We start from the raw sequence: 27,775 nt of genomic DNA, 5'->3' as shown, positions 1-27,775 counted from the left end.
TTGCAAAAAAACCGATGAAACCAAATCCAAACACTGTCAGACTGAAAGACTCGCAAAAGGGAAAAATATACATTCAAACTCCCATGCAAAACAAGAGATTCAACATCCCAAGCTTATACAGAAATCTGACAAAACCGTGAAATGGCATTCCCAACAACTATATAAAAACCCAAATAATATAAGGTTTCCTGCCCAAATATTAATCTCCAAACAATATTTAAACCATAGAATATTGTAATATTTAAACCCAAGCCCAATACACTTGTAAACACAATGTATACACAAAGAAACCATTAAAACCAAAATGCAAAAGTAAAAGAACTCCAACATGCAACCTAAAGTGATGGAATGAAGCTGAAGAAGAGCTCCCACAAAGCCAAACCGAAATCCAACCAAGCTCCAGCCAAAACCAGAAGTAAAAGAGATCTAAAACCAACAAAGAATGCTTGCTGGAAAAATTTCCAAAATTTTCAGAAAATAGCCAATCTGAAAACCATCACGGGAATGAAAATAAAAACCAACAATAACCAAAAACCCTAGCCTCAATCTCGGCCAATCAAAATAATCTATTTTAGAATATATTTTACCAACCCATCATATATTATAATTTATTCTCTCATTTTGAATTTAACCAATGAGAGTAAAGGGTAGGTATAGTATATATAAAATATACTTATCCAACTAAGTGGGAATGTTTTATTATTATTTTAAATTTAATGTGTTCATACACCCCACTTAGGAAATAGAAGTCAAACTATTAAATAAACATAAGCTATAAATAAATAATCCAAATGGGGATTAAAATTAAATAAACAAAAAAATAATTAAATAAATTAAAGAACCAAACAAATATAAGATATCACATAAATACTAAACCATAGAAAATCAAATAAATAATTAAACAATCAATAAGGCTTACCAAATATTAAATAATCATAAAATCAATAAACGTTAATTATCAAATAAATATAAATGCCAAATAATTAAATATTCAAAACTAATAAAATAAATACATTAAAATAAACATTACTAAATATAAAACCACACATCGAGAGCCACATAATTACTCTAACATAACCAAGTAAATCAACTGACATAAATCGAACTCACAATACCAAGAAAACCAATCTAATTAACTGACATGGCGAATTATGTTGAGACACTGACAACTCATGGTGAACAACTTAGACCTAGAGTATGTGAGGAGAACTCATGCCATCTCCGAACCACATAAGCCATTGGAACTAAAGACACACCCAGACTTGTGAAGTCAGGTGAAGTCGATGTCTAGTACCTGCAAAGTCCTGCAACCACAAAACAACAATACAACATATACATATACATATATAGAACAAGCAAGTGATAGAGAATCGCGACGACACATTCCACTCGCAATGTGTGATGTGGAATCGTCTCTATCACAAAGACAATCAAACAATAGTCAATCACATCTCATCAAATGTAATCATGAAGTAGGGCTAGCGTAATCGTAATCGTAATCATCATCAAAACCCTGATAAATATAATCTATCAATAATGCATCACATAATGAGCATATAAAATCCATCAAGTACATATATCATCAAATCACATGATCAATCATGATAGTACCAACATCCATATAGATCTTCAAAATAGCATATGTCCAATAGTGTCTAACATCAATGATAAGTAACTAAAGCACATGAGTAATCATCATCCAAATCAAGTATAGCCTAGATAAGTCTATCAAACATAATATAAAAGTCAACTCTAGTCAAAATAGGTTAAATCAAGGGTGGACACTACATTATACAAGCAGATTTCAGAGTAGTTTCAGTCATAGGGCAGTGATTACTTATGAGCTTCCAAATTTGGAAGAAGTCATGCTTCAAGATGATGATAAGAAGGACTTTACCAACTTTAAAGTTTCACTTAATGGTGATCAATCTATGGGTGAAGAAGTTGTTTTTATTAGTAACACTTGTAGTGAACCAGGCTTTCAAGAGTTATCAGTGTCGGGCAATGATGGCATACACACCTCATTCTTGAGACTATCGTTTATTTATCTTGATAGGGTAGCAATATATTTGTTGCTTGGCGACTTCATACTCTTTGATTTTGTATGGATTGGTGGCTGTTATAGTTGGGATCATGTAGCATTTCCTAATTTTTTATGGAGTACATCAATGATTCAATGGTTTGGGAGTGTTGAGGGGTGCTTCTTTTCAATAGAGATGGAGTGTGGGTTGTTTTTCTCTAATTGGCATTGGTTTGGAGACATGTTTGAAATCATTTGTGTTGTTGGTCAGAGTTATGGCAACGAGATTTGTATCATTTCATGTTGGTTTATAGGCTTGAGGGGGTAGATCTTCATTTTGTCAAGGTGATTAGTTGACAAACTCCTTCATTGCTTATAGCAGATTCTACAAATTGATATGGGATCCAGACAGTGACATGTTTGGTGCATTAACTCTTGTAGACCAAGATATACTACTTCACCATGGGTATGCAGATGTTTTAATTAGTGTGGCGCAGTGGATTGGCAGAACAGTATTCCTGAGGATGGTTTGGGATCCTAACATTGGTATGCAGATTCATGATTGCTCGAGGACAAGCAATCTTTAAGGAGGGAGGACTATAATGTCCCCTTTTTGGGACATTAGGAAATCCATTTAAATAATTAAGTTTAAGTTGTCAAAACATAATAATTTAAAAGGACAACTTAATTTAATTATTTATTAATGCAGATTAAAAGTGACTTTTTATATTAGCATCAAATTGTTAAGTAAAGTCACTTAATAAATAGAAGGAAATTCCAAGAGATGGGTAGTGGGCGAACGAAGAGTCACAGGTTGAGTTATTTAATAATTTGGAGAGGTTCTTTTTTGCATGCTTGGTTATATGTTTGGAGATTGTTTCTTTGGAGAGTTTCTAGGAAGTTCTAGTTTTTCAATAGGTTTGAGGACGTAAACCCTCGATCTTGGAGGCAGTGGACGGAAACCCATTGTCAGTTAGAGTTATCATTCAGGTGATCTTGGAGGCAGTGGACGGAAACCCATTGTCAGTTAGAGTTATCATTCAGGTGGCTCACTTTGTGCTTCAGGTTATTTTTTTTATTTTTTATTTTGGTAACCCAGAGGTATCCCCGCGTCTCATCCCAGCGACCAACCCCGCCTTACCTTGGACTTATGGGAGCCAAGTTGGGGTCAGAGGAGAGGCGAGATGAGGCGAGACTAGTCCTCTGCAGGCGGATGAGTCCGCCCACAGTCCCCAGCCGTCGGGATAACCTGGCAGGGAATCGAACCCGAGACCAATGGGGAGCAAACCCACGGCCCAAGCCAATTCACCTACCATGCAAGACTTGTGCTTCAGGTTAATATTTGTTGGTTGTCCAATCTGACTGTAAATGTTGTGGATGGGATTGGTAATTTATGTTGTTGTTCTAATAAGGATTTTAATGCAATGCTGATTTCTAATTTCAAAACTATTATTTCAGTCTAAAATTAATGAATTTCAGTTTAATTTTATGGTATATTGAAAACAATTGCATGCAAATTGTTGTTTAAATTTTGTGTGGATCATTTGGTAAAAATCAGGAACAAATATCCTAGGGGGATATTTCATTGCCCAAGATAGAGAGCCAAGTCCTAGTAACCCTGCTAAAATGGTGGTTCAACATGGAATCTACATCTTAGATTTTCAATAGGTTTGAGGACGTAAACCCTCGATCTTGGAGGTAGTGGACGGAAACCCATTGTTAGTTAGAGTTATCATGCAGGTGGCTCACTTTGTGCTTCAGGTTATTATTTGTTGGTTGTCCAATCTGACTATAAATGTTGTGGTTGGGATTGGTAACTTATGTTGTTGTTCTAATAAGGATTTTAATGCAATGCTGATTTCTAATTTCAAAACTATTATTTCAGTCTAAAATTAATGAATTTCAGTTTAATTTGATGGTATATTGAAAACAATTGCATGCAAATTGTTGTTTAAATTTTGTGTGGATCATTTGGTAAAAATCAGGAACAAATATCCTAGGGGGATATTTCATTGCCCAAGATAGAAAGCCAAGTCCTAGTAACCCTGCTAAAATGGTGGTTCAACATGGAATCTAAGTCTTAGAACCAAGCCAATTTTGGAGTATCTTTGTGTTATTACCACCAACCAGTAGAAAGCATTAACGCTACAAAGATCAATGCACCAATTGTGGTGCCATAGAATTGCAATTCGCTAGTTATTTTGGATGCTCACCAAATCTGGATGAACCCAGAGGGTATTTGTATTCCTCGAAAACCTCCACCCACATCTCCATTCAAAATTTATTGGCTATTATTGCCCAAACTACCTGAGCACTGGGTTTAATGTGAGTAGAATCTCCTAGACATGCTTCGTAATTGGAGAAGTGAGTGTCATGAAAGTCCATCCCACTTAGCCAAATTAATATTATCGCTATTTGACCAAAATGAGCACTAAATACTTTGCGAGATATGTCTACCAAATTTTTGATGTGGCTATCAAAATTGTGAGCATCAACATGTAGGTATCAGATCCATGTGGTTGCATTAGGTCCCTTAGCTAGTTTCTTTGAGAAATGACCAGGTTTAGCCCATTTTTCAAAACAAGTTTTAACAAGATCCCCATCCACTATGATCTTTATTTTTGGTTCTGGTGACCATACCAAGGCACAAATGGACCTGAAATTCATGCCACTAATCCACAGCATCATCCTTATCATATCCTCAAATCCACATGGTCATATCTATTAATGCAGGGGAATGCATGGCATTCTTTGCAGTGTCCTAAAACTGTTTCTTTGTCAAATTGAAACTAGAAGATCAAACGTTTATAACTTTTTTTGTAGACAATGTAAATAGTTGGAATCTTGATAATGAGCATGTAATGCCCCACCAAAAAATCCTAAAAGTTATGACTTCAAACACTCGAAAAGTGTGCAAAATATTTTTTATTTTTTTTATAACTGCAATAGAAGTTGCACATGTGGAAGACTTAACTCAAACTTCTAAAGGGTTTCCCAACGTGAAATACTCAATTAAACTAATCTTTACTTAAGATCAATTAATCACTTAAGAAATATATTTAACCATTAGGAACTTGGTTACACTAATCAATGATTGTTTTAACCATCCAAATAATGTAATGCGGTAAGAATTATATTTAACCATCCACGCAAGCCATCAAAAAGTTAACCATGGTCAACGAGGTCAAAAAGAGTCTGATTAGGGTAGGGGTACTATAGAGCACATAAGACATTACCAAGCTTAACTCTAAAACCATACAACCAAATAATGTAATGCGGTAAGATGCAAAGCAAAACACTAACTTGCAATCATAAGACAAACTTACGTTCACAACACTTAAATATTTTTCTTCAAATTCTCAATCATGAAATTGAACCAAAAATGATATCAAGACATGCCCTAAGCATGCAAACTTCAACCAAGTGTCTTTATAGTAAACATAAGTTATATACCTTGAAAAGCTATACATACTATGAACTCTAGACTAATATGCAATCACCCGATGAATCTTCAAACAGCCTTCTACATCACAAACCCATCACCTCTCAAATATCCCTACATACATCATCTAATCTACCAATGTTCCATCTACCCCACCTAGTGACAACACATATTGTTAGACGTCATTGTTGACCTCAATAAAAAGACATTGCCAATATACTTTCAACAAGTATCCAACAATCTCCCCTTTATCATTGATGGCAACACTATATAGAAACATTTCTAACTATTTTAATCTTTCATTTAAAATCTGATTCAAGATTATTGGGTTTGAATCAATCCTTTGATGCTTTGTTTGCTATAAAAAAAACTCGTACATGTCTTTTCCATACTATTTGATCTTTGAAGTACAATGAAAGTAACTAGTTGAAGCTAACCACTTTGCAATGTACCACAAATTTTAGATGCTAGATGGCTTCCTATAAATTTCTCACAATCCTAGACGTCTTCTCCAATATTTCAAAGTAAATAGAAGCTTGAGTTACTTGTAAGAGTCTTACTTATCACAAGTGTCCTATAAGGCAACTAAAGCTTTTTTGTTGAAAAAGTGGGCAGGAAGTGCTTAAAAATAAAAGGAAGTTGAAAAGTCTTGATTGTCCAAAATAGGTTCAAAAATCCAAGTCACGCCACAACCCAAAAACAAATAGCATGAGCACGTCTGTATGATAGCTCCCTATGTTGACATGTAAAATAAATCAGGTATACTATTTAATTATATATAAGATAAATCAATTAAATAAAATCACTTTGGAACGAGTAACAAATTGAGATGCATGTCAATGTATGGAACAAGATTCTTCCAAATAATTTATCCAATGTTTCATTGACAATTTAGGTTTACCTTCATAGTTATCTTATCGGCTATAATAGTGGCCAACTAAAATAAAGTAATTCAAAGTCAGTGCTTTGTAATTGCAGGAGATACATTCCCATATGGTACACAATACATAGTATACTATTTAATTAAATATAAGATAAATCAGTTAAATAGGCTCACTTTGGAACAAGTAACAAATTGAGATGCATGTCAATGTATGGAACAAGATTCTTCTAAAAAAATTAACCAATGTTCCATATTCTTCTAAAAAAACTAACCAATGTTTCAAAGACAATTTAGGTTTTCCTTTATAGTTATCTTATCGACTATAATAGCAGTCGACTAAAATAAAGTAATTCAAAGTCGGTGCTTTGTAAACCCCGTCTTTAGCTTTTCCTTCATAGTTATCTTATCGGCTATAATAGCTGCCAACTAAAATAAAGTAATTCACAGTCAGTGCTTTGTAAACCCCCAGTATATTCAAAATGGGACTGAACAACAAAAAATTTAATTGCAGGAGATTCATTCCCATATGGTACACTACATAATATACTATTTGATTAAATATAAGATAAATCAGTTAAATAAGATCACTTTGGAACAAGTAACAAATTGAGATGCATGTCAATTGTCTGCCTACAATGTCGTCTGCCGCTGCGAGGGCTTCCGTCACGATGCCATATGCGGTTGTGACTAAGGTCGCCGCTGCGACTGCGAGGGCTTTCGCCGTGTTGCCATCTGCGACTGCGACTATGACCACCATTGCTGCTTGTGAGGCCGACCCTCTGCAATCCGCCCTAACCCCTGGTGCGGCTACGATTGCTGCTAAGGTCGCCGCGTTGCCATCTGCGACTACTATTAAGGCTGTCGTTGCTGTTCGCGATGCCGACTCTGTGCATTCTGCCCTAGCCCCTGGTGCGGCTAGTCCTGGTGTTGTTCTTGGGAGCTCTGTGAGGGTTTCGGATGGTGGTACGATGCTTCCTACGCCCTCTGTAGCCGATTGGGGTGCCCGTGGCTTAGGGCCTGTGGCGGTTTCTGTTTGCAAACCTCTAGTTTTCAAGGTGTCTGCAATTACGGACATGGAGATCATCCACACTTCCTCAGTGTTTGAAGCTCATGATTTGATTTGCAGATTCTGGGGTTTTTGGTCAAGCCTTCCTCAACTGCGTACTTGGATCTCCCAAAGCTGGGAACCGATCATAAAAGGTTCAGTTAACATTTTTCCCTTAGCCAAGGGTTTTTTCATTGCTAAATTTGAATTTGCAGAGGATAAATCGAAAATCTTAGGGATTAATCCTTTCAACTGGGAGGACAAATATGTTTTGATGGTTAAACCCTGGTTCTCAAGCTTTAATCCATCTACTGATTCATTTAATGAGATTCCTATTTGGCTTAAGCTCCCCAACCTTCCCCTTCATCTTTGGACAGATTCTCTGCTAGAGGAAGTGGAGGAGGCTTTAGGTGAATTCCTAATGATTGATAAAGAATCCTACCAAATTTATCATTCTACCTATGCTCATATTTTGGTTAACATTGATGTCTCTAAAGGGCTTCCAGCTGAGTTAGAGATTGAATCTTCCTTGGGATCTTGGGTCCAACAACTTGACTTTGAAGGTATCCCCTTTAGATGTCGAAAGTGCTTCCAGACTGGACATGTTGTTGCAGGGTGTAAAACAAATAAAAAGAAAAAAAGATCTGCTTCTTGGTGGAAAGGTGCATCCTCTTAACATTATTTTGTTAAAAAGAAAAGTTTCTCCCAAGTGGTGGCACAAGTTCCTCAGACTAAGGGTACGCCCCTTGTTTATGGTGTTGTTGTGCCTCAGGAATGTGTGAATGCATGCAATGGCACCCCGAGTGAGAAAAATGATTCGATGGATGACCCTCCCGCATCTCAAATTGTTGTTGGATCTTCTGCTATCTTTACCTCTGTGGATGTTGGCTCTGCTCCTCCTGATGATGGGAGGTCCTCTATCCTGGACCCTTCCTCTCGACAAAAAGTTGCTACTAGGGTTGAGGAGGGATGGATTACTATTAAAAGTAAAAAATCTAAATTGTCCCAATCCTCTTTTGATATGACCCTTTGATCCCATAAGGGTAGGTCAAATTCTTGATCTTTCCTGGTTGGGGTAGGGCTGTTGGTTTTTGGCAGCTTGTTGGTTTTTGGGTGGGGGTTAATGTTGTTCCCTTTCTGTTTTTGGCTGGACCAATTCTCTCGTGTTTTGTTTCTTTGAGTGGTCTTTCAAGTTTATCTTTCGGTTCGGGTTGCAAGTCCTTCTAAAACCTGTCTCGTATAGGGTTTTGGGTCCCTTTAAAACTTGCTTTTACTTAAATCAAAAACAAATTGAGATGCATGTCAATGTATAGAACAAGATTTTCCTAAAAAAGTTAAACCAATGTTTAAGACAATTTAGGTTTTCCTTCATAGTTATCTTATCGGCTATAATAGTGGCCAACTAAAATAAAGTAATTAAAAGTCAATGCTTTGTAAACCCCAGTATCTTCAAAATGGGACTGAACAAAAAAAAATTTAATTGCAGGAGATACATTCCGATATGGTACACAATACATAGTATACTATTTGATTAAATATAAGATAAATCAGTTAAATAAGATAACTTTGGAACAAGTAACAAGTTGAGATGCATGTCAATGTATGGAACAAGATTCTTCTAAAACATTTAACCAATGTTTCAAAGAAAATTTAGGTTTTCCTTCATAGTTATCTTATCGGCTATAATAGCGGCCAACTAAAATAAAGTAATTCAAAGTCGGTGCTTTGTAAACCCCCAGTATCTTCAAAATGGGACTGAACAACAAAAATTTTAATTGCAGGAGATACATTCCCATATGGTACACAATACATAGTGTACTATTTAATTAAATATAAGATAAATCAGTTAAATAAGATCACTTTGGAACAAGTAACAAATTGAGATGCATGTCAATGTATGGAACAAGATTCTTCTAAAAAATTTAACCAATGTTTCAAAGACAATTTAGGTTTTCCTTCGTAGTTATCTTATCGGCTATAATAGTGGCCAACTAAAATAAAGTAATTCAAAGTCAGTGCTTTGTAAACCCCCAGTATCTTCAAAATGGGACTGAACAACAAAAAATTTAATTGCAAGAGATACATTCCCATATAGTACACAATATATAATACATTGAGAAGTCATGCTTTCAAAATATACAATGCTGTTGAGTGAACCCACTTTGCCCAACAAATTAATCTGACTTATAGCATAAGCATGGCTTGAATGCACTTCGTCCAACAAATATATCTGACTCATGGCATAAGCATGGCTGAAATGTATTCAATGCAATGCTCGTCTAATGTACAAAATTTTTGTAGAGTAGATTTTGTTTTCTGACAAGGACACAAATCTATACAGTTGAGATGAAATTAAGAACAATCAATCAAAAAGACAGACCTCTTGAACAAGTCAAAAAAGGTATATTTTATTAATTCCTATAACTGTAGTCCATAATACCAACTTCAGGTTAACCATCAGTGTACAGTTTGTCCATGTCAGCAAAAAAAAAAACCTCAACAGGTCATGCAAAGAGACCTGCAGCAATTGCAACAACTTCCGCAAGAATGAGTATAACAAATTAATTGCTTTCTTTTCAGCTACAAATACAATGAATTGGCAAAAATAATGCCATGTCGAATGCTTCCACTGCTAGCCTCGAATTTCTTCTCTAGTGCTGCATCTCCAATTGCATTTGCTGCAGCTTTCAGCTTCAAAGGATTCACCAGAGGAGTTAGTTACAAGTTTTATATCTATAAAAGTACCTGTTTCATATTTTTAATATGACTAATATTTTGGGATCTAGATACAAGTAAATATTCTGTTGAAATAAAAGCTTCAACTCCTAAAAGTTTCACAGACCATATTCACCGTGGATCTTCTAAAGATACAGATACAAATTTAACGGATCTAAAGAAATTGAGAGTGAACATCACAACAAAAGAAGTACAAAGGATTTATCTGGGAGAAACTCGCATCAAGGAGAAAACTCCAGTATAATGTGAGCTACAACTCACTTCAAGCACTCAACTCCAATGGCAATACAGATCTTGTACCTCTTACGCCTTCCAACAAGCCAAATCTAACTTTATTCAACCATAAGATCCCTTTGATTAAGGTTGAGATTCAAATCAAAAAAATGTTTTCATGGGAAATCAATGTTCTGTGAAATATTAAATGGGCAATTAACATATTTGTGAAGAAGCTTTAAATTAAAGAAAACTTTAGATATTGTTTTTGCCCTCACGGTAGAACAGGAAAAGTGTAGCCACGTGAAAACCATAAGGAGAACATGAACTTTTAACACAAAGGAGCTGAGTGGGAACATTTTCAAATTCAAACCTGCAATTCAAAGAGTCTTTCACACTTTTATTATTTTCTCCTCTCTCTCTCCCTTCTATAAATATCTGCTATTTTCAAATTGTAGAGAAGGATGAATCATTTTACATACCCAAGCTGTTGTTTATGCCTCGTCTGTTTTATTTTTTCATCTCTCTTTGTTTCTGTCTCTATTCAACGTCCACCACCAGCACCCACACCAGCTCTCCCTTTCTATCCCTTCTTTCTAAAATTGTGAATATTAAAATAGAGATGCTTGACTTTTTTATATATAATATCAGGATACCATATACAAGTCCCCAGCCCAGCAACATAGAAACACAACTAAGAAGCGAACAAAAGTTAGGCTGATCAAAACTATTCTCCAAAAGCAACCACAAGGCTAAAGAAATACAAACTATAGCAGCCAAGAACAAGCCAGAAAATCATATCAACCAGCACAAAAGACACCGCAATGAGATTGCATATACCCACAAACCATGCCACTGCCAAGACACCTTGTGTGCAAATGCTAAAGGCGCATAATTATATGCACTGTGACTAGAAACCATGGTGATCTAAACCAAACGCACAAAAAGTAGGGATGCTTCTCATTGACATTGGATCAATTGATTTCCAAATTAACAAAGTTGTATATATTTCAGCTTCTTCTACTCATTTTATACATTAATAATAAATTGAAACTTCTACTTCCATTTTTTTAAATTAATTTTGTATATTATTTTAATTGTTCTCTCTGGACTGTCCACAAAATCTGGAAAAATAAAATGTCCCTGAATTTGATCACCGTCCCTGAGACTTTGACAAGCACTTGTCATGCTAGATCATACCATAACACCTTAAACAACTTTTGGCTCCCTAAACACATACTACACAGGTTATGTTTGAACTACGGAACAATAAGAAGAATTACTTGTTCCATTCTTCATTGCAAGATTGACTCACCATTACTCAAAAAGGGATACTCATTTGATGATGATCCATTGTGCTGTCTTTGTAATGACCTCTGCAATGGTTTGACTATGTACATAGGGATACATAGGTTGTGGTTGTGTTTAGTTGCTTGATCTTCTGCTTCATTGTGCTCATTGCGACTGGTACCCTTATGATTCATGGTGTGTGGACCACCCGCACGTTCGAGATGGTGTTCCTCAAAATGTGGGTCATTGGTGTTATTTGCATTGAGATGCATGTGTGGTATTGTGCCAAGTTCCTTGTGAGGACTTGATGTATTCTTTCCGAGTGATATTTTATTGATGCATATGAGAAGGTAGCATACTTGATTGTTATTATGCTTCAATTCAGTGATTTACGAGATGTTATTTGAATGTGGTTTAAATGTGATTACGAACATAAGTTTTGAAGCATTAATATTTATGTTTAAATTAAATGATAATGTGATTTAGATCAATAAAATGCAATAATATTATATATGTGATATTGCACTCCATACTAACATTCACATGAGATCTAACTAAAATAGAACACAAGATGTATACGTGGAAACCCTTATGGGAGAAAACCACAGCAAAATAGCTTCCTTATATACAAGAAACTCTTTTACAAATTCGTAGGTACTAGAGGCAGCAACCCCTCATTCTAATTCGTGAGCACTTGCCAACTATACGCACCAACCCCTCATTCTATTCGTGAGCCCCAAGTCACTAGATGAACCAACCCCTCATTCGAATTGTCTTCTAAATTCTTGATCACCAACTTGCTAAAAACTCTTTTTACAAGTCTTCTATAATTCTGCTCTCATATCTGCTTATAAAATTTCACTAATTTTTGCTTGACTTCTGCATTAGTCTTTGCTCCAAATTTGACTTATGTCTTTACTCAAGTTCCTCTCATAGTTATGCTCCAAGAACTGCATCACATATACTTATGAATCTGCTTTTAATTCTTCCATAAATGATTTATACAAATCTGCCTTGAATGTATATGTTCTTCTCATAAATCTGCCCCACACACACACACACAGAGACACACAGATATATATATATATATATATATATATATATATATATATATATATATATATATATATATATATATATATATATATATATATATATATATTTCTCATACAAGACTGCTACTATATAGAAGATCTGTTTCTTTTTTAATTCACACCATCACATTTCTCACACTTTTCAATAATCACTTATATCTTCATCTTTCTTATGAAAAAAGACATCTCTCACAAAAGATACAACCTTTTTCAATGGTCGTGTCTTTTTGTTACCACTCATTAAAGTATTGTATTTTTAACAAAACTCCCTCAAATAGAATCGCTGCCTTTGTTTAAATGCTGCCACTTTAGTCATCGTCTTTAACAAACAAAATATCTCTTCATAATCGCACATTCTTTACTTAATCACCATTAGTTTAAGTGCTTTTTACTTTAGACCAATTGCCACCTTTATCGCTGCATTCTAAATGAATCGCTATCTTTATGACGAAAGCTTTTTCTTAAGACTTTATTAAATAAGCATTGTTCACTTTATCACTGTCTTGTTATTTATCTTAATCGCTGCACTTTTCTTGTGAATAAGACAATTTTGCTATGTTACCCCAAGTTTCCGGGACAGGGACGGCAGGAGACGGGGGTACGCGTTTCCAGGTCAGTGATTGTTTTTGCCAATTTTGGGGACGGCTAGGGGACAGCTATATAAAAGTAGGGAAAATTAAAATAAATAGGGAAATTTAAAATATTCATATGAAAACATGGATAAAACATGCACATATCCATTATAGAACCTTAACATATAAGAACTAGTAGAGTTCTTATGGCAAATTTGTGTTAAATTGAGAGTCAAAGTCAAATTGCTTATAGAATTCATTGTCTATATGCAGAATTTATGGGGACGTCACCTAGGAGTCCCGTCCCCGGGACGGGGACGACTGATAAAAATACCGGGGACGCGTCCCCGGGTAACATAGCAATTTTGTCTTATTTGAGATTTTGTCTTATTTGACTTTCTGTCCTATTTGAATTTTTTGTTTTGTTTTTGTCTTATTCCTTTTTTTTTTTCTTTCGTTGCCCTTAGGAAGCAAACTCTGCTTTACCATACCAATCGCAGCCAAACAATTCTTGCTCTTAAGTAAATTATAATTGCTGCTTTATTCTTTAATAAAGTAACTGCTATAATATTTAAGGAAGTCGCTGTTCATCCTTTGTTCATAATGAAATCACTGCTCTAAACAAACAGTAATTCCTGCTATCTTAATTCTCCACTTAGATTAATATAGATTTCTTTGTTGCACTAATGTAGTCATCCACTTCATGAAACAAGTTGGCCATAATGGTTCATTTAATGAAGTATCCAAATTCATTAAGATTAATATAGATTTCTTTGTTGCACTAATGTAGTCATCCACTTGATGAAACAAGTCGGCCATAATGGTTCATTTAATGAAGTATCCAAATTCATTAATACTGTTTATCGATTAGTGGCCCACAGCCTTTTATGATTTCCTTGACATGGATCACGTTTGACATCAATGACAAATTCTATTAATCTCATTCATTCATCAGGGGTAAAGAATATCTTCTTGACGTCAATCACAAACTTTCCAACACTCCATTGGGTGATTTTACTATGCTTCAGCTATTATGTACATGCAAAGGCACACTTGACATTTGTCGAGTGATACGGGTTAGGGTATTTCTTCACCTGGCTACACAGGTCTAAGTTATACCCCAATGGTGGCTATATGGGAGACGTCATATCAACCGCAATTATTAATCCTTAACCATCTCCTATTAGGTTATTTCTATTATTTGTCTTGAATACCGTAAAGGGTTGTATTCCAAAAACCCTAATCCCTATTGGGAGTCCATTAATAAGTGTTTTTATGAAAATTTCTAATTTTGTAAATTTAAATGTGAAAATGTGTTTTTTATGGATTTAAAATGGTAATTTAATGTTGAAATTGAAATATGGCTTATATGTACTTGTTAACTGTGTGTTTAGGGAATGAGGATAACAGAAATGATTTGGGGTAATAAAAGAAACATTTAATTGTTTTATTTTCTAAAAGTGAAATTGAGTCGGGTTTTTAAAGGGGCAAAATGAGTTCATTTTATACCTAGCATTTTGGGGAGCAAAATTGAGAGGAACAAAACCCTCCTTCGGAGGAAAATTGAGGGCAATTCTAAACCGAATTGCATTTCATTCATCGCATTCAAAGATCTCTTTGTTTGAAGTTTTTGCTTGAATATGAGGTATTTTGTTGATGCTTTCTTTATATTTGTTTTTAATTGTTTTGAAAGGATGCAATCAATGTTCCATGGAGTTTCCTAACTAGGCAACAAGGGGATGCTGGGACGGGTTTTGGGGATGGGGGGACCAAGGGCCTAAATTTTGGGACGGTGAGGAGGCGGTGGGGGGACGGCAGTGGAGTGGTGGGGTGGGTGCCGATATAGAAAATAGAGGTGAATTCAAATCTTCTAGACAAACTCTACAAAATAACATCTCCGTGTGTACCATAAAAGGTCAACTAGTTTTCATGAAGTTAAAGGTTGCAATTAGTATGTAATGGCATGCGACATATAGCAAGTGACCCAGTGGCGTCCTCACCAAAGGTGGCAGAGGTGGTGGTGCTATGGGGGACATTTCCCCCAAGTTCCCAAGTCTCGAAAACATCCCCCTACAGGAGACAAGTTTTTGGGGGGGGCACATGTCTCCGCGGAAAACTGGTTGCAATAATATTGGTAGGGTATCATAAACTAGGAAATAGGAAATCAATTGGTCAAGAAAATAGAGCTATATTAAGTTAATAGGCAAAAAACGCCAAGAAAAAGGAAAAATGGTTATAGTAATAAATACATTCACCCTCAAAGATTCTATGAGTAAAGCTCATCACTCTCACTCACTTTTACCCTCTTGCTCTTAAACTCATACTTAGCTCCCTGCATCCATTGTGAAACCCTAGTAAACCCTCTCTACTTTGTTGTTACATTTTAAAGCTATTGAAAATTGTTGCACCTATCCTTATTGACATTTCTTAGAAGCCTAGACCCAAGTATAAGAATTTCCATACGAGGCAATGGAGACAAACCCACAAGATTATTCTCTAAGGTGCCCGCAAACGTGATTTACACAAAAGACATAGGAAAATACATCCATGCTTGGCTCATAAAGATTGACCACACAAAACTCAAAGCCCTTAGGGTTACTATGTTGCAAACTAACACAAACACTTACCTGCCCTAGTACAGCAGAATTACAAAGAAGAAATTGGACATGTTGAAAGAGTTTCTAGACTTCACCGCAGAGGATGAGTGGGTTTCCATCATTCTTAGTTGATTCCATGACAAGTATCCATACCTAAAGAAGCCCCACAACATCACAAAAGAAGCAATTAGGGCAACAACCAACTTATGGGTACAAGGAGAAGTACCACCAAAGACGATCATTAAGAACGCAAAAGTCACCAAGCTTATTAGAGCTACATACGATGGAAGAAGCCATTAACTGATGAAGATTACCAATCCAACAATGGAGTATGCCACCATGGGCATAGCTATAAGCTTTATTACATTAACTAGGAGGACTCTACTACCACTACCGCCATCCATGCTGCCTATCGAATGGCCACTTAAGCAAAAGATATTGATCTTCACGAGATCCTACAGCAAAAGCTTCTAGACAACATCCAACGCACCATGCAATCTTACTATCAATTTATGTATGAGACCCTCATTATTTGTTTAACATGTTATTCTATGAACGAATTGTCGTCCTTTGCAAGGAAAGTTTGGGATACCTCTTGTCCAATAGCTACACAATCCCTAACCACATCAGCCATTTCAAAGATGCACCTCATACACCTCTATCTATTAGGCGTTTTTCAAATCTTTTCAACAAAGGATGAGAGAGAGAGAGAGAGAGAGAGAGAGAGAGAGAGAGAGAGAGAGAGAGAGAATTTCCTATAATATGGTCTGCAAATACGTGGACATTATTGTTTTTCTAGTTGACAAAGACTTCACAATGATGGAAGCTATTGAACTCCAAACCCCCTAGATACCCAAGTTACCTTATTGAGTTACCCATGCAAAGAAAGACACATATGTGGAAACCCTATCGAGTCTTCCTAAAGACCCTAGGGCAGAAAAGTTCCAAACACATTGTGCATACATGGATTTCATGGCTAAGGCTAAATCTACAAAGCATTTGGAGAAGAATAGGTAAAACTTCCATGAGCAATGGGGACTACATAAGAAAGAACTAGGGGAGTAGAGTGAAACCAACCCAAGAAGATTTGGAAGGTTACAAGTAGGCACCCCTTTCATAGATCCCGCACAAGGAGCGAGCAGTTGGCCAAGGAAAAGGAGGCTTCCCATTGCACCTCCTAGAGAGACCCTACCAAAGAAGAAGCATTGAAAGCCTTGTCACAAATGAGTGTCGAAAGGAGACAAATGAAAGAACGAAAAAGCACAAAGAGCAATGTCTCCACAAACGATAGATATAGAGGAGGAAGTAGGACAAGAGGATGCTACCCTACCCAAACAACCATCATGCCCTGAGGTGTCCCCCATGCTAGATGAGGATCAACAATATAGCAAATTATTCAAAAGAAGTATTGGTAAGGACAATTCAGACATACACAAACATGGTGGTTGAAAATAAAACGATCACAAAAAAGGCCTTAATAAGATACATGGTGGCCTCCAACCACTCAAGCTATGACAGGAGAAAGTAGCAAAGGAAGCGAAGAAATTGAAAGAATCAGTGATCAAAGAAGTGGTTTCCAAAATTACACCAGCTAAAAAACAAAGGGTAATAGAGATAGAAACAAAGGAGCTCTAGTCTAAACAAAGGTTGGATAGGTTAATGTTGGAGAAGCCAAAAATAACAAAAAATATACAAATGGAGATTAGGGAGGAACCAATCAACTTTGAGAGGAAGAAGCAAAATATAGAAAAGTCTCTTAAGAACCTAGCCACCTTCAACAAGGTCCACCATCTCAAACACAACCAGAAACAACTTCCTCATATGCCACCTATCGCATGCAATCCATCAAGGACTTTTTGGCCAACCAAACACAAATTCAACGAGTAGCCTCTCCACAACTATTGCAATTACTCTTAGCTATATGGCAGGTACATCTTTGAAGCATTTCACCCCTTCATAAGTTCCAATTTCGGGATGTACTACATTAAACAACAAGGGAAGAGATACTAAAACATGTGGAGAACTTTGAGCATAGAGACGATTTAGTGAAGGATATTCAAAGTAAGTTCCCTCAAATCAAAGGGGATTCATCACAATCACTGGCAAGGCATTTGAGAATCCTAATTGATGGTATAATTAGGTATACAACATTAAAAAAGAACACAATGAAACTAAGATGTCGAATCTAGTACTAGTACAGGGATGTGTATGTGGGTATGATAAGCAGGTACGACAATTATTTTTAGGGGGCCTAGATACGTTCGTACAAAAAACATATAAAAATCATAAATATTAATATTTAAACTATAAGCAACATAATAATATTTTATATATACAGTATTACTATTAATAATAGAATTTTCAAAAACATTTACATTAATAAAAAAATTCATATATATAATAATTAAATAATAAATATTATATAACATTAAACTTAATAAATAAATAATTTAATAGTAATTCATAAAATAATATATATTTTAAAAAATCATACTTCAAAAACAATAAAATTCTATTTAATAGTATTTTAATTGACATTTAATAACAATAAGCTTAATTAAAATAATTGCAAGATTATTAATTATTAATAAATGATATTAAATTAAAAACTAAAAATTCAACCTAAAATTATTTAGACCACTTTGGGTGTGGGATCAGCCCTCATGGTGGTCACACGTTGAAGTATGGAGCTACGAACTGTTTTGTTTGATCGATTCATGGACTGTTTTGTTTGTATCAATTCCGATGAAAAAAACATTGTCATAAAATGCATCCTGATGATGAGCATTGAGAAGAACAACGGAAGAAACAATAGTAAGCTAATGATGCCAGACTATTTAGGGAGTCAAGAACAGCAGAAGAAGTCCTTTTGAAATTGTGTTGCAAGCTGACCAAATCGAGATTCGTTTTGGAACCATCAACGGATCACTGGAGTCACCTAGATTCGAGAGGAAAACCTTCAAAACGTTCAAGCAGAAAAAATGTGTACCCTAGTCAAATCCATGGACAATTCAACTCAAAATCCGATTCGAGGACGTCTCATACCCATAATCGGTCTGTATATGTGTCGATTCGGTAACCTACCAATGAAACAACTGACAACAGAACTCCAAAAATTTAGGATTGACAAAGAGAGGAAGAAATGTGCCACTACACATGTTGCTTTGGAGAATCAAAACAATACAATAAAATATACAAAGGGAGACTTGAACAATCTATATGTTTTGTCTACAATGGTTGAATGTGACAATAAGAATCAAAGCACAAATGGGCCAATTAGAACTACATATACTTGAGAGATCAACTAACTATGATACCCTCAAGATTTGAATGGCCAATCTCAAGTACGGATAGAAGCATTACATGGACAATTTCAACAACTATAACATCAATTGAACAAGACGAGGCACCGCTTTCATCAGCTTAGAGAGGTGGTCACTCTAAGGTTCGCCCACATCACTAGAGTACTCCAAGAAGCTCAGCCCCTGGCCCAACAAATACAAAAAACTACCATAGTCTCGAAAGCAAAGAAGCTATTGTTACGAATCCAAGTACATATCCAAGAACTTCAAATGGCAAAAACTTAATGGGACAATAATTTTGAAATCCTAAAAGATATATACAAAGTTATCTTCCAACACCACAGAATTGAATTGAGGACAAGTCAGGGTTTTGAAGGGGGGATGATGTTGGCAGGAAAGATGAATGGTCAAACACAGTCTCGAAGATCCTACAAAATCAAGCCCGCATAGCACATGATTAGAAAGATAGTATATAGAATAGGGAAACTATATATGCATCACGTCTCGTCCCTTATATATAAGAATATTGTAAGATGTAAATGGCAAAAGAAGCATGTAGAAAGATATGAGATATATATAAAAGATTGTAAATAAGAATAGATAATAAATGGGCATATGAGAAGATATAGAAGAGTAAAGAGGAGAATATGATGTATTTAATGTACAAAGGTCATGCGAATAATACAAATACTTTTGAGTTCTTCACATGAAATGTTATGTGATGTCTTTACATTTTTTTAAGTAGTTAGTGTTGATGTGCTTTTTATGACACCTCAAACACAGAATAAAATACTAAGTAATTTATCCTCTCTTAAACAAGGAAACATCAAATGCTAAACGAGTGATCAAGTAAAGACTCAATGAAAAGATGTGATATGCTACTATCACAAAGGGACTTACGCTTCTGCAAAATAGTTGTAACTTGGAAACTAAATTTACTTCTACCAAACAAAGATCAAAGGGAAAGAGATAGAGAATCTAATCTAATTTAGACCTATGAACAATGATGATGATGAATGATGCTCATATAAATAAACTCCTTAAATCAACTTTGCTTGCCCATGATGACAACCGCACAAAAATGATGTGATCTCCAAAGGTAGTAAATATATTCATATTACAAACATTCATTCAAATACCCAATGATGGCGCAATCCAAATGAACATCCATAATCGAGTTGTTGCAACAATGAGGTTCAAACTAATCATGCACTGCAATTCACAATCAACAAATCATAAATGGTATGAACATCAAGAAATTCATCACATATCATCGCATTTCTCCATCAAAATCAATGAACTTGAAGGAGAAGAAACCATGCAACATGTAGAAACATCACATAAAGATCCACCATATTTCAATGAAATCATATGTTCATTCCAACATAGCCTTGGCAACAATCTTTGTCTCCTCCTACTACTCTGTTATTCTCTTCTATTTTATTCTCTTATTAACCCCTTACAAATGAAAAGAACAAGCCTTTTATACAGCTCAAATTACAAATGAAGGGCCAAGTTTGACTCTAAATCAATGGGCAAGATTTGGACAACAAAAACCCTAATTAGGGTTAATTACAACTAACACCTCATTGACCAATGAAAAAATTACATTTGTTTAAATACACATCTTTTTAGGTGAAGGACCAATAAGAAACAAGGTTAGGTATATTCAATAATATTTTATGTAGTGCCACATGTCACCTGCTCCTTCCTTGAATGAAATAGGTTCAATGCACTTGGACATGTTGACATGGCATCACCAGATTATTTGATAATGATCAAGCGCCACCTCAATGTAGATATCTTTTGATGCTCAACATCATCACCTTGCTTGATTGATTGTGATATTTCATATTCCCAAATTGCATCATCTCTGATTAACTCTTCTAAAATTACCTTCTTTCCTTGATCACTTTTCACTTTTCCATCTTCACATTCAAGAATTTTCCTTCTTGTGATGCATTTCCACTTTCAACCTTGGAATCTTTCACCTTGAATGATCTTGACATTGATTCTTTGATGCAGAACTTCCCATGTTGCAAATATTCTTTTCACGTTGCAATGACTTTCTTCCTTCATGCTGATGAAGTACTATTCTTCTTGTTTTGCCTTGGAATGAAACCTTGATGCTATTCAATTTTACAGCTACCTCTTTGTTCCTCCTTGAACTTGATAAAGGCGTTTGCTAGCTTATGGTTTACAATCATTTCAAGCCCTTTCAAGACCAGCCAGCATGAAATCCTTTATTTGTGCTTTGAAATTTCCTCGTCCAAATCAGATCGGCCCTCTACCTTTGCATTTTGGAAGGATTATCAATTTTTTTATCCAGGAGGGCCCTCTTTGAAACTGCATTTCTCCCAACCTGAATACATATAAATGTAAGGGACAGTGCTCAGCCTCCAAAACACAATTCACACGTGCATAAATAGTAATTCTGCTCTGCATTTTAGATCTCATTCGCACCTCTCTGCCTTCAAATCCAGCAAATTCGTTTAAGTTGATGTTGGAAGTAAACGTTTTTTATTTATCCTTTACAGCAATTAGCATTTTTTGAATTTAGGACTACTCCAACTAGGCCGACCTAGCATAAATGTATTTGCAATTTTCAAATTTAAATAACCCCTAAACAAGCCGACCTAGGCATAAATGCAATTACTTTTGCCTTTTAAAGTTTTGAACTCCCATCATGAAGGCCGACTTGACACTTAGTTTGAAAAACTCCCTAATTTCCAAAGGAGACCAATCTGACTTTCTAGGAGAGCGCATTTCAGATGCTAGGAGGAAAATTCCTTCAAGGGAGCACAATTACACTACACTAGAGGATTAGCGCCCATGTTTGAGTGGGTTTGAGACACGTATAGGCAATGTTTGACCGCATTTTCAAGGTGGTGAAGGAATTTCATTTGAGCACAATTTCACCTTGACAAGAAATTTGCTATGTATGAGTGCAATTTACCCTTGGGCACAAATTAGAAGGGGAGAAGAAATTTCTTCCTTGGGTGCAATCTCATGCATGAGAGGAAAACAAAAATTCCCTTGTTATCTGCGCATTTCAATAAGGAGCAAGAGATCGTGGGCAGAATTCTTCATGAAGGAAGAAATCTTGAGCGCATTTGGAGCATGGAGAGGAAATTTATTCTTTGGGCAGGATTTCATGTTGGGAAGGAAATTTTGAGGTTGCAATTTCATGTTCGAGGAAGGAAAACTTGAATGCATTTCAATATTTAAGGAAGGAAATCTTTAGTGGATTTCCAACTAGGAAAGGAAATTGCAGTGGCTGCGTTTTCTTATAGACAAGGAAATGGAAATTAAGAATGCATTTCCACTTAGGAGTGGAAATCTTCATGACATGGAAAATCTCCATCTTGGAATGGAAATCTTGGGTGGAAATTTACCAAGTGGAGGAAATTTACCTGGGTTCGTGCCCGGTCCTGGTCCGGCCCGGGTTCGACCTGGGTCCTTCCCAGGGGGGCCAGGTTCGACCAAATCGCGACGCCCCATAGAGGATCATCATGACTTCGAGAAGACAGCAACAGAAGTGTTGTCCGCTAGGGATAAGGAGACACCAAAAGAGCACAATGATGTATGGAGAAAAACGCAAGGTTCGTGGCCATCGTGGTCGACTTAGCTCAAATTCGCAGGTTTCTATTCAACGGCATGCTTAACGCTTGTGATCCCATGGTGGCGAAGCTCCTCACGCAACACTCCTCTCACCAACCGTTCTGTCGTCACGCCTTGCAGAAATATATTGTGCCCTAGCTGCGAAGAGGAGGAATTCTGTTGTCAAAAAAACCTAATTAAAAATGTTCCATACGAATTTGGCAACGAATTTTAACGAACTTTATATATTTCTTAAATGTTCGCCGAATTTCTAACTCCAACCTTGAAATTCGGCGAACCCGGTGACTTAGGTTGTAACTGCTGTTTCAGAAGTTGCAGTTGCAGGAGTTAGGAATATCAGTCCCAGTTTAGTGTTGTTCTGCTCATTCTTTAGGGCAGTTCTGCACTATACTTGCAGTTATTTTTTGTGATTGCCATCTCATTCATGAGTATTTGACAGGTGGTTGCAATCTGATTTAGCCAGTTTTCTCTGATACACATTCTGCTGGGAGTCCATTTGTTGAACTCAGAAGATTTACAGTTAAGGACAGAAGCTAACAGTCATATGCTGCAGTTACATTAGATGAGGAATGAAGACAAAAAGAAAACAGAAGCATGTTCGTGATTATTGAATGAAATAAAAAAGAAGACCATATATTTTGTGATTAATGGAGTATATTGTTATGGGTAGAAGAAGTTTCCGGTTACTTGGATAACTGGTTTCTCACATATCATTAAAGCATATTGATTGCAGTTGTTTGCTTCCTGACTGTGTTTATTGCCAGTACTCTTATGCTCAACACGTAGCTGTTCTTTATACAAGTGGAGAACTATTCATAAAGTTGGCAGTGATCAGATAAAAAGACTGATTGCTGTGAGCATACAGATGTTGAGAGTTGATTTGGGAAGTTTCTAATGCAAGGCTGTGCACAGAATGATACAATTTCTAATAAAGAATCGTTCTTCAATAATGGTTTGGTGTAGTTGATTGGTTTGAACTGCTAGCTTAAACTGTTTTTTCTTTAAAGGTTTTTTGAGTTAATGTGGTGTGTATGTAAGTTTTCTGCAGCTTGGAGAACCATGGTTTGATGCTGAACAGCATATACAAGAATATCAGAATGTTATGAAGGCAGATTGATTTTGAAGAAATGAAGGAACAAGTTTTGGAGAGACTGTTTGATCATACAGTGTTTCATTCAGTGATCTTTTTCAGTTATGGTTGGGTGTTGTCATGTTTATTGAGTGCTGAAGAAGAAGTGCTGAGTTTTTGTACTGTATGTTTGAATGGCAGTATATTGTATTGTATCCTGAATTTTTCAGTAAGTGCTGCTGGACTTTCAGAGTTCTCATTTTAGTAACCTTGTTTTCAAAAGGATGTTAGTGATTTCTATTGAGTTGTAGCTCAAATAGAGGTTGCAGCCTCTGCTGTTTTGGGAGTTGTTGCTCTCTAAAGAGTTGGAGCTCTTGAATGTGACTGGGTTGGTCCCCATTGGGTTGGAGCCCATTTTTGGTTATGAAAGCTATTTTGTGCCGTGGTTTTTTTACCCGAGAAAGATTTCCATGAGATAAACTTTGTGTCATCTTTGTGATTGTTTGTTCTGCTCTTTTCATTTGGCTATATCTGAAATACTGATTCACCCCCGCCCCCACTCTCAATATTTCTGTTTTGGTTTTCATGCTTGTCTTTCTTTTTGTGGTCTTGAGACCATGTTCCCTAGTGATTTGGCATTGGCTGTTTTTGTGGAGGTGTTGAAGACACCGAGAGCCATGTTATCTGATAGTATGATGGTGCCCATCATGTCATTTTGCATGTGGGTTCTCTAACTACACGTATGGTTGACTGTTGACATCGTGTAGACTGTGGGTGGTGCACTAGTTACTGCTTTGGCACATATTATTTGTATGTATGATATTATATCTATATATATCTAGCTATTGTTTGGCTACCTATTGAGGTCAGCCTTGTGGTTGGAGGAGTCCACTTGGCCGTTTTGATGTGTCTATAGCTTAAGGCTAGAAGAGCATGCAATTCTTGTATGAGGAATGGGCTATCCTATGTGTGTTCCCTTTCGTGAGTGCATGATGTTGAACCTTGTAGAGGTTCTTGATCACCTTGTCAATCATGATTTCATGATATTGTTGGGTTGTTTGGCCCTTAGTTGGTCATAGTTGAGCTGCGTGGTGCCATCAAATCAAGTTCTGCTCCTATGCCTTGTGTTCAATTGCCTCTAGAGTTGTTTTACTTGTGAGTTTTGGAGTTTTCGACCCTCACTAGTGTAGGTTATTACGCTTGTGATAGGTATCTTTCTAGAACCTTGCCTCTAAGAACCCCTAAGTTGTCCCTAGTATTTCAATTAGAAGCAGGTGTGTTAAGGAAATCCTCGCTATTTAAAGTGATACTTGAGGAAGGACCTCTTGAAGTAAGATCATGTCTAGAAGAAAGGCATGCTCTTGGAGAGCATGTTAACGTTTTCTCTAGCCTTGTGGGATAGATTTCCTCATGTGCAGGCTTCCAGGCTTAAGCCTAATTTTAGTGCGGGAGGATGTAATGCCCTTCTTGTTTGATGATTGAAGATGTGTAGATCTTGGCAATGCTTCAACTAAGTATCTAGGGATGCATAAGTTGTGGTTGTGTTTTGCTCTTGAGTGGTTGCTCAGTGTTTTTGGTTCCGTGTTTATTGTGATTGGTGCCCTTATGATTCATGGTGTGTGTGGACCAAATGCATGATAGAGATGGTGTTCCTCATGTCAACCATCAATGTTATTTGCATTGGGATGTGTGTGTTATTGTGCCAAGCGCCTTGTGAGGACTTGATTATTCTTTTTCAGTGATATTTCCTATGATGCATATGAGATAGTAGAATATCGGATTGTTATTATACTTCAATTCAATGATGTGCAAGCTATTATTTAAATGTGGCTTAAATGTGGACCCCATTGGGTGATTTTCGTATGCTTTGGCTATTATCTAGATGCACAACTACACTTGACGTTTGTGGAGTGATTGCAGGTATAGGGTACTTATTCACCTAGCTCCGCAGGGGTCGCATGGAGGGGGCTTAAGCTCTATTTTTAAGGAAGACGTGGTCTTATGAAGAAATAATTTTTCTGCTATGGGATTATTTGGAATCGTTTCCCAAAAAATAGGAGCCCCTACTTTTTACGCATGTAATTTTAAGCGAGCAAAAAATGGGGTGGGGCTAGAAATTGCCCCACCAACTTAGGAATATTTTATGGCGCTTGTCAATCATCTGAAATTTTAGAGAGAAAACTAAATTTATTTATAGCCAGCTTGCTTAAATTTAAGAGTTTAAACTTAATATGAGACTGCCAACATCCTTAAATTTAGGAGCTTAAATTTTTAAGTTGAAGTGCAATGCAAAATTCATGGGACCACCAACTTTAACATATTCCTAAACAATCTCACAGCTCCAGCTCTATTTTTTAGGAAGCCCCCCTCCATGGGACTGCAGCCTAAGTTATACCCCAACAGTGATTATATGGGAGACGTCACATTGACTGTATTTATTAATCCTTATCTATCGTACTCAGTTCGAGTACGGTCTACTTTTAGATTGTTTCCATAATTTGCCCCAGATACTGTGGTTGGTAGTATTCAGAAGATTAATCCCTATGTGGACGTCCAATGATGAGTGTTTGAATCGTTTATGAAAATTTATAATTTTTGTAAATCTAAATGTAAAAATTAAATTGCCCCAGATACTATGATTAATAGCATTCAGAAAATTAATCCCTAATGTGGACATCCAATGATGAGCATTTGAATCTTTTATGAAAATTTATAATTTCTGTAAAATCTAAATGTGAAAATGAGCTTTTATGGTTTTAAAATCGTGAATTAATGTAGAAATTGAATAATGGCATATATCTACTTATTAATTGTGCTTGGGGACTGACGATAAAAGAAATTAATTTCAGGAATTAAAAGAGATATTTTATTTTATTTTATTTTTCAAAAAGTGAAATTGGGTTGGGTTACAAAAAGGCACAATTAGAGTTCAATTTATAGTTAGAATTTTGGAGAGCAAACTTGAGAGGGAAGAAAACCCTCTTTGTGAGGAAAAGAGATTTGTTGATTGAGAGGGCAATTGGAAACCGAATTACATGGGATCAGTTGCATTGGGAAAGGAATTGGGAAGGGAAGCTGCACCTATAATCATGTGTTCTTTCATTCCACCGCATTCGAAGATCTGTCCGCTTTAAATTTTTGCTTGATAATGATGTATGTTGTTGATTCTTCATTTATATTTCGTTTTAATTGTTTTGAAAGGTTGCAATAGTATTAATAGGGTGTTATTACTCTCCGTTGCACATAGTTTCTTTCAATTTGAGTAAATATGAATGTATAGATTAAAAAAATAGTAAACTTTCCAAAATATGGGCTTTTTATGCCCAAATTTTTAAGAAATTACGAAAATATGAATTTTATGTTAAAAGAGAGGTGTTGGGAACTTTTGGAACCAACAGGTATGTTTAGATTTATTTATTTTTGAATTTTTACGAAATTTGGCGCTACTACAACAATTGTGAAAATTGGAAAAATGAGAATTTATGATAAATTAAAATAGATAAGTATGTGGGAACAAAGGCATACTTTGTAGTTTTTGAAAAGATATCCATTGGGATCATATTTTTGAATGAGATTGTGAAGATGGAAATTATGTTGTGAACCAAATGTGCAAATGGAAAACTGTGCATTGTTTGGTTTTCTACCTCATTCGTTGGTGAATGTGATGAGCCTAAGACATAGGCACTAAATAGGGTTAGGGAGTGGCTCCCAACGTGTCCCTTGCCCAAAGTGGTATGATAGAGGCAATCATATGTGGCAGTCGATTAATCAAGTGAAAAATAATGAGACATGGGTAAATAATTAACCAAGGTAATGCAAACCCATTGCATTCCTTGAGCACTCATAAAGGCTAGGGATGATGACTTGGGAAGACATGTCAACTAAAGGAAA

At 36.1% G+C, this 27,775-nt stretch overlaps 1 protein-coding gene and 1 pseudogene across 1 annotated transcript in view; both read right to left on the bottom strand.

Moving 5' to 3' along the window:
* Positions 1 to 4,708, bottom strand: part of LOC131859682 (photosystem I P700 chlorophyll a apoprotein A1-like) — a 92,840-nt pseudogene extending 88,132 nt beyond the window's left edge.
* A 5,065-nt stretch (positions 4,709 to 9,773) lies between these two features.
* LOC131029046 (DExH-box ATP-dependent RNA helicase DExH10) overlaps positions 9,774 to 27,775 on the bottom strand; it is a 119,731-nt gene continuing 101,729 nt past the window's right edge. Inside the window, exon 17 of the mRNA XM_057959443.2 lies at positions 9,774 to 10,081. Within this exon, the coding sequence (XP_057815426.1) occupies positions 9,971 to 10,081 (111 nt within the window). The 3' untranslated portion in view covers positions 9,774 to 9,970. The remainder of the gene's footprint in view (positions 10,082 to 27,775) is intronic.

Source organism: Cryptomeria japonica, chromosome 2 (genome assembly GCF_030272615.1).
Source record: "Cryptomeria japonica chromosome 2, Sugi_1.0, whole genome shotgun sequence".
In the NCBI taxonomy this organism is placed as follows: domain Eukaryota; kingdom Viridiplantae; phylum Streptophyta; class Pinopsida; order Cupressales; family Cupressaceae; genus Cryptomeria; species Cryptomeria japonica.
This window is presented reverse-complemented; position numbering and strand designations above follow the sequence as displayed.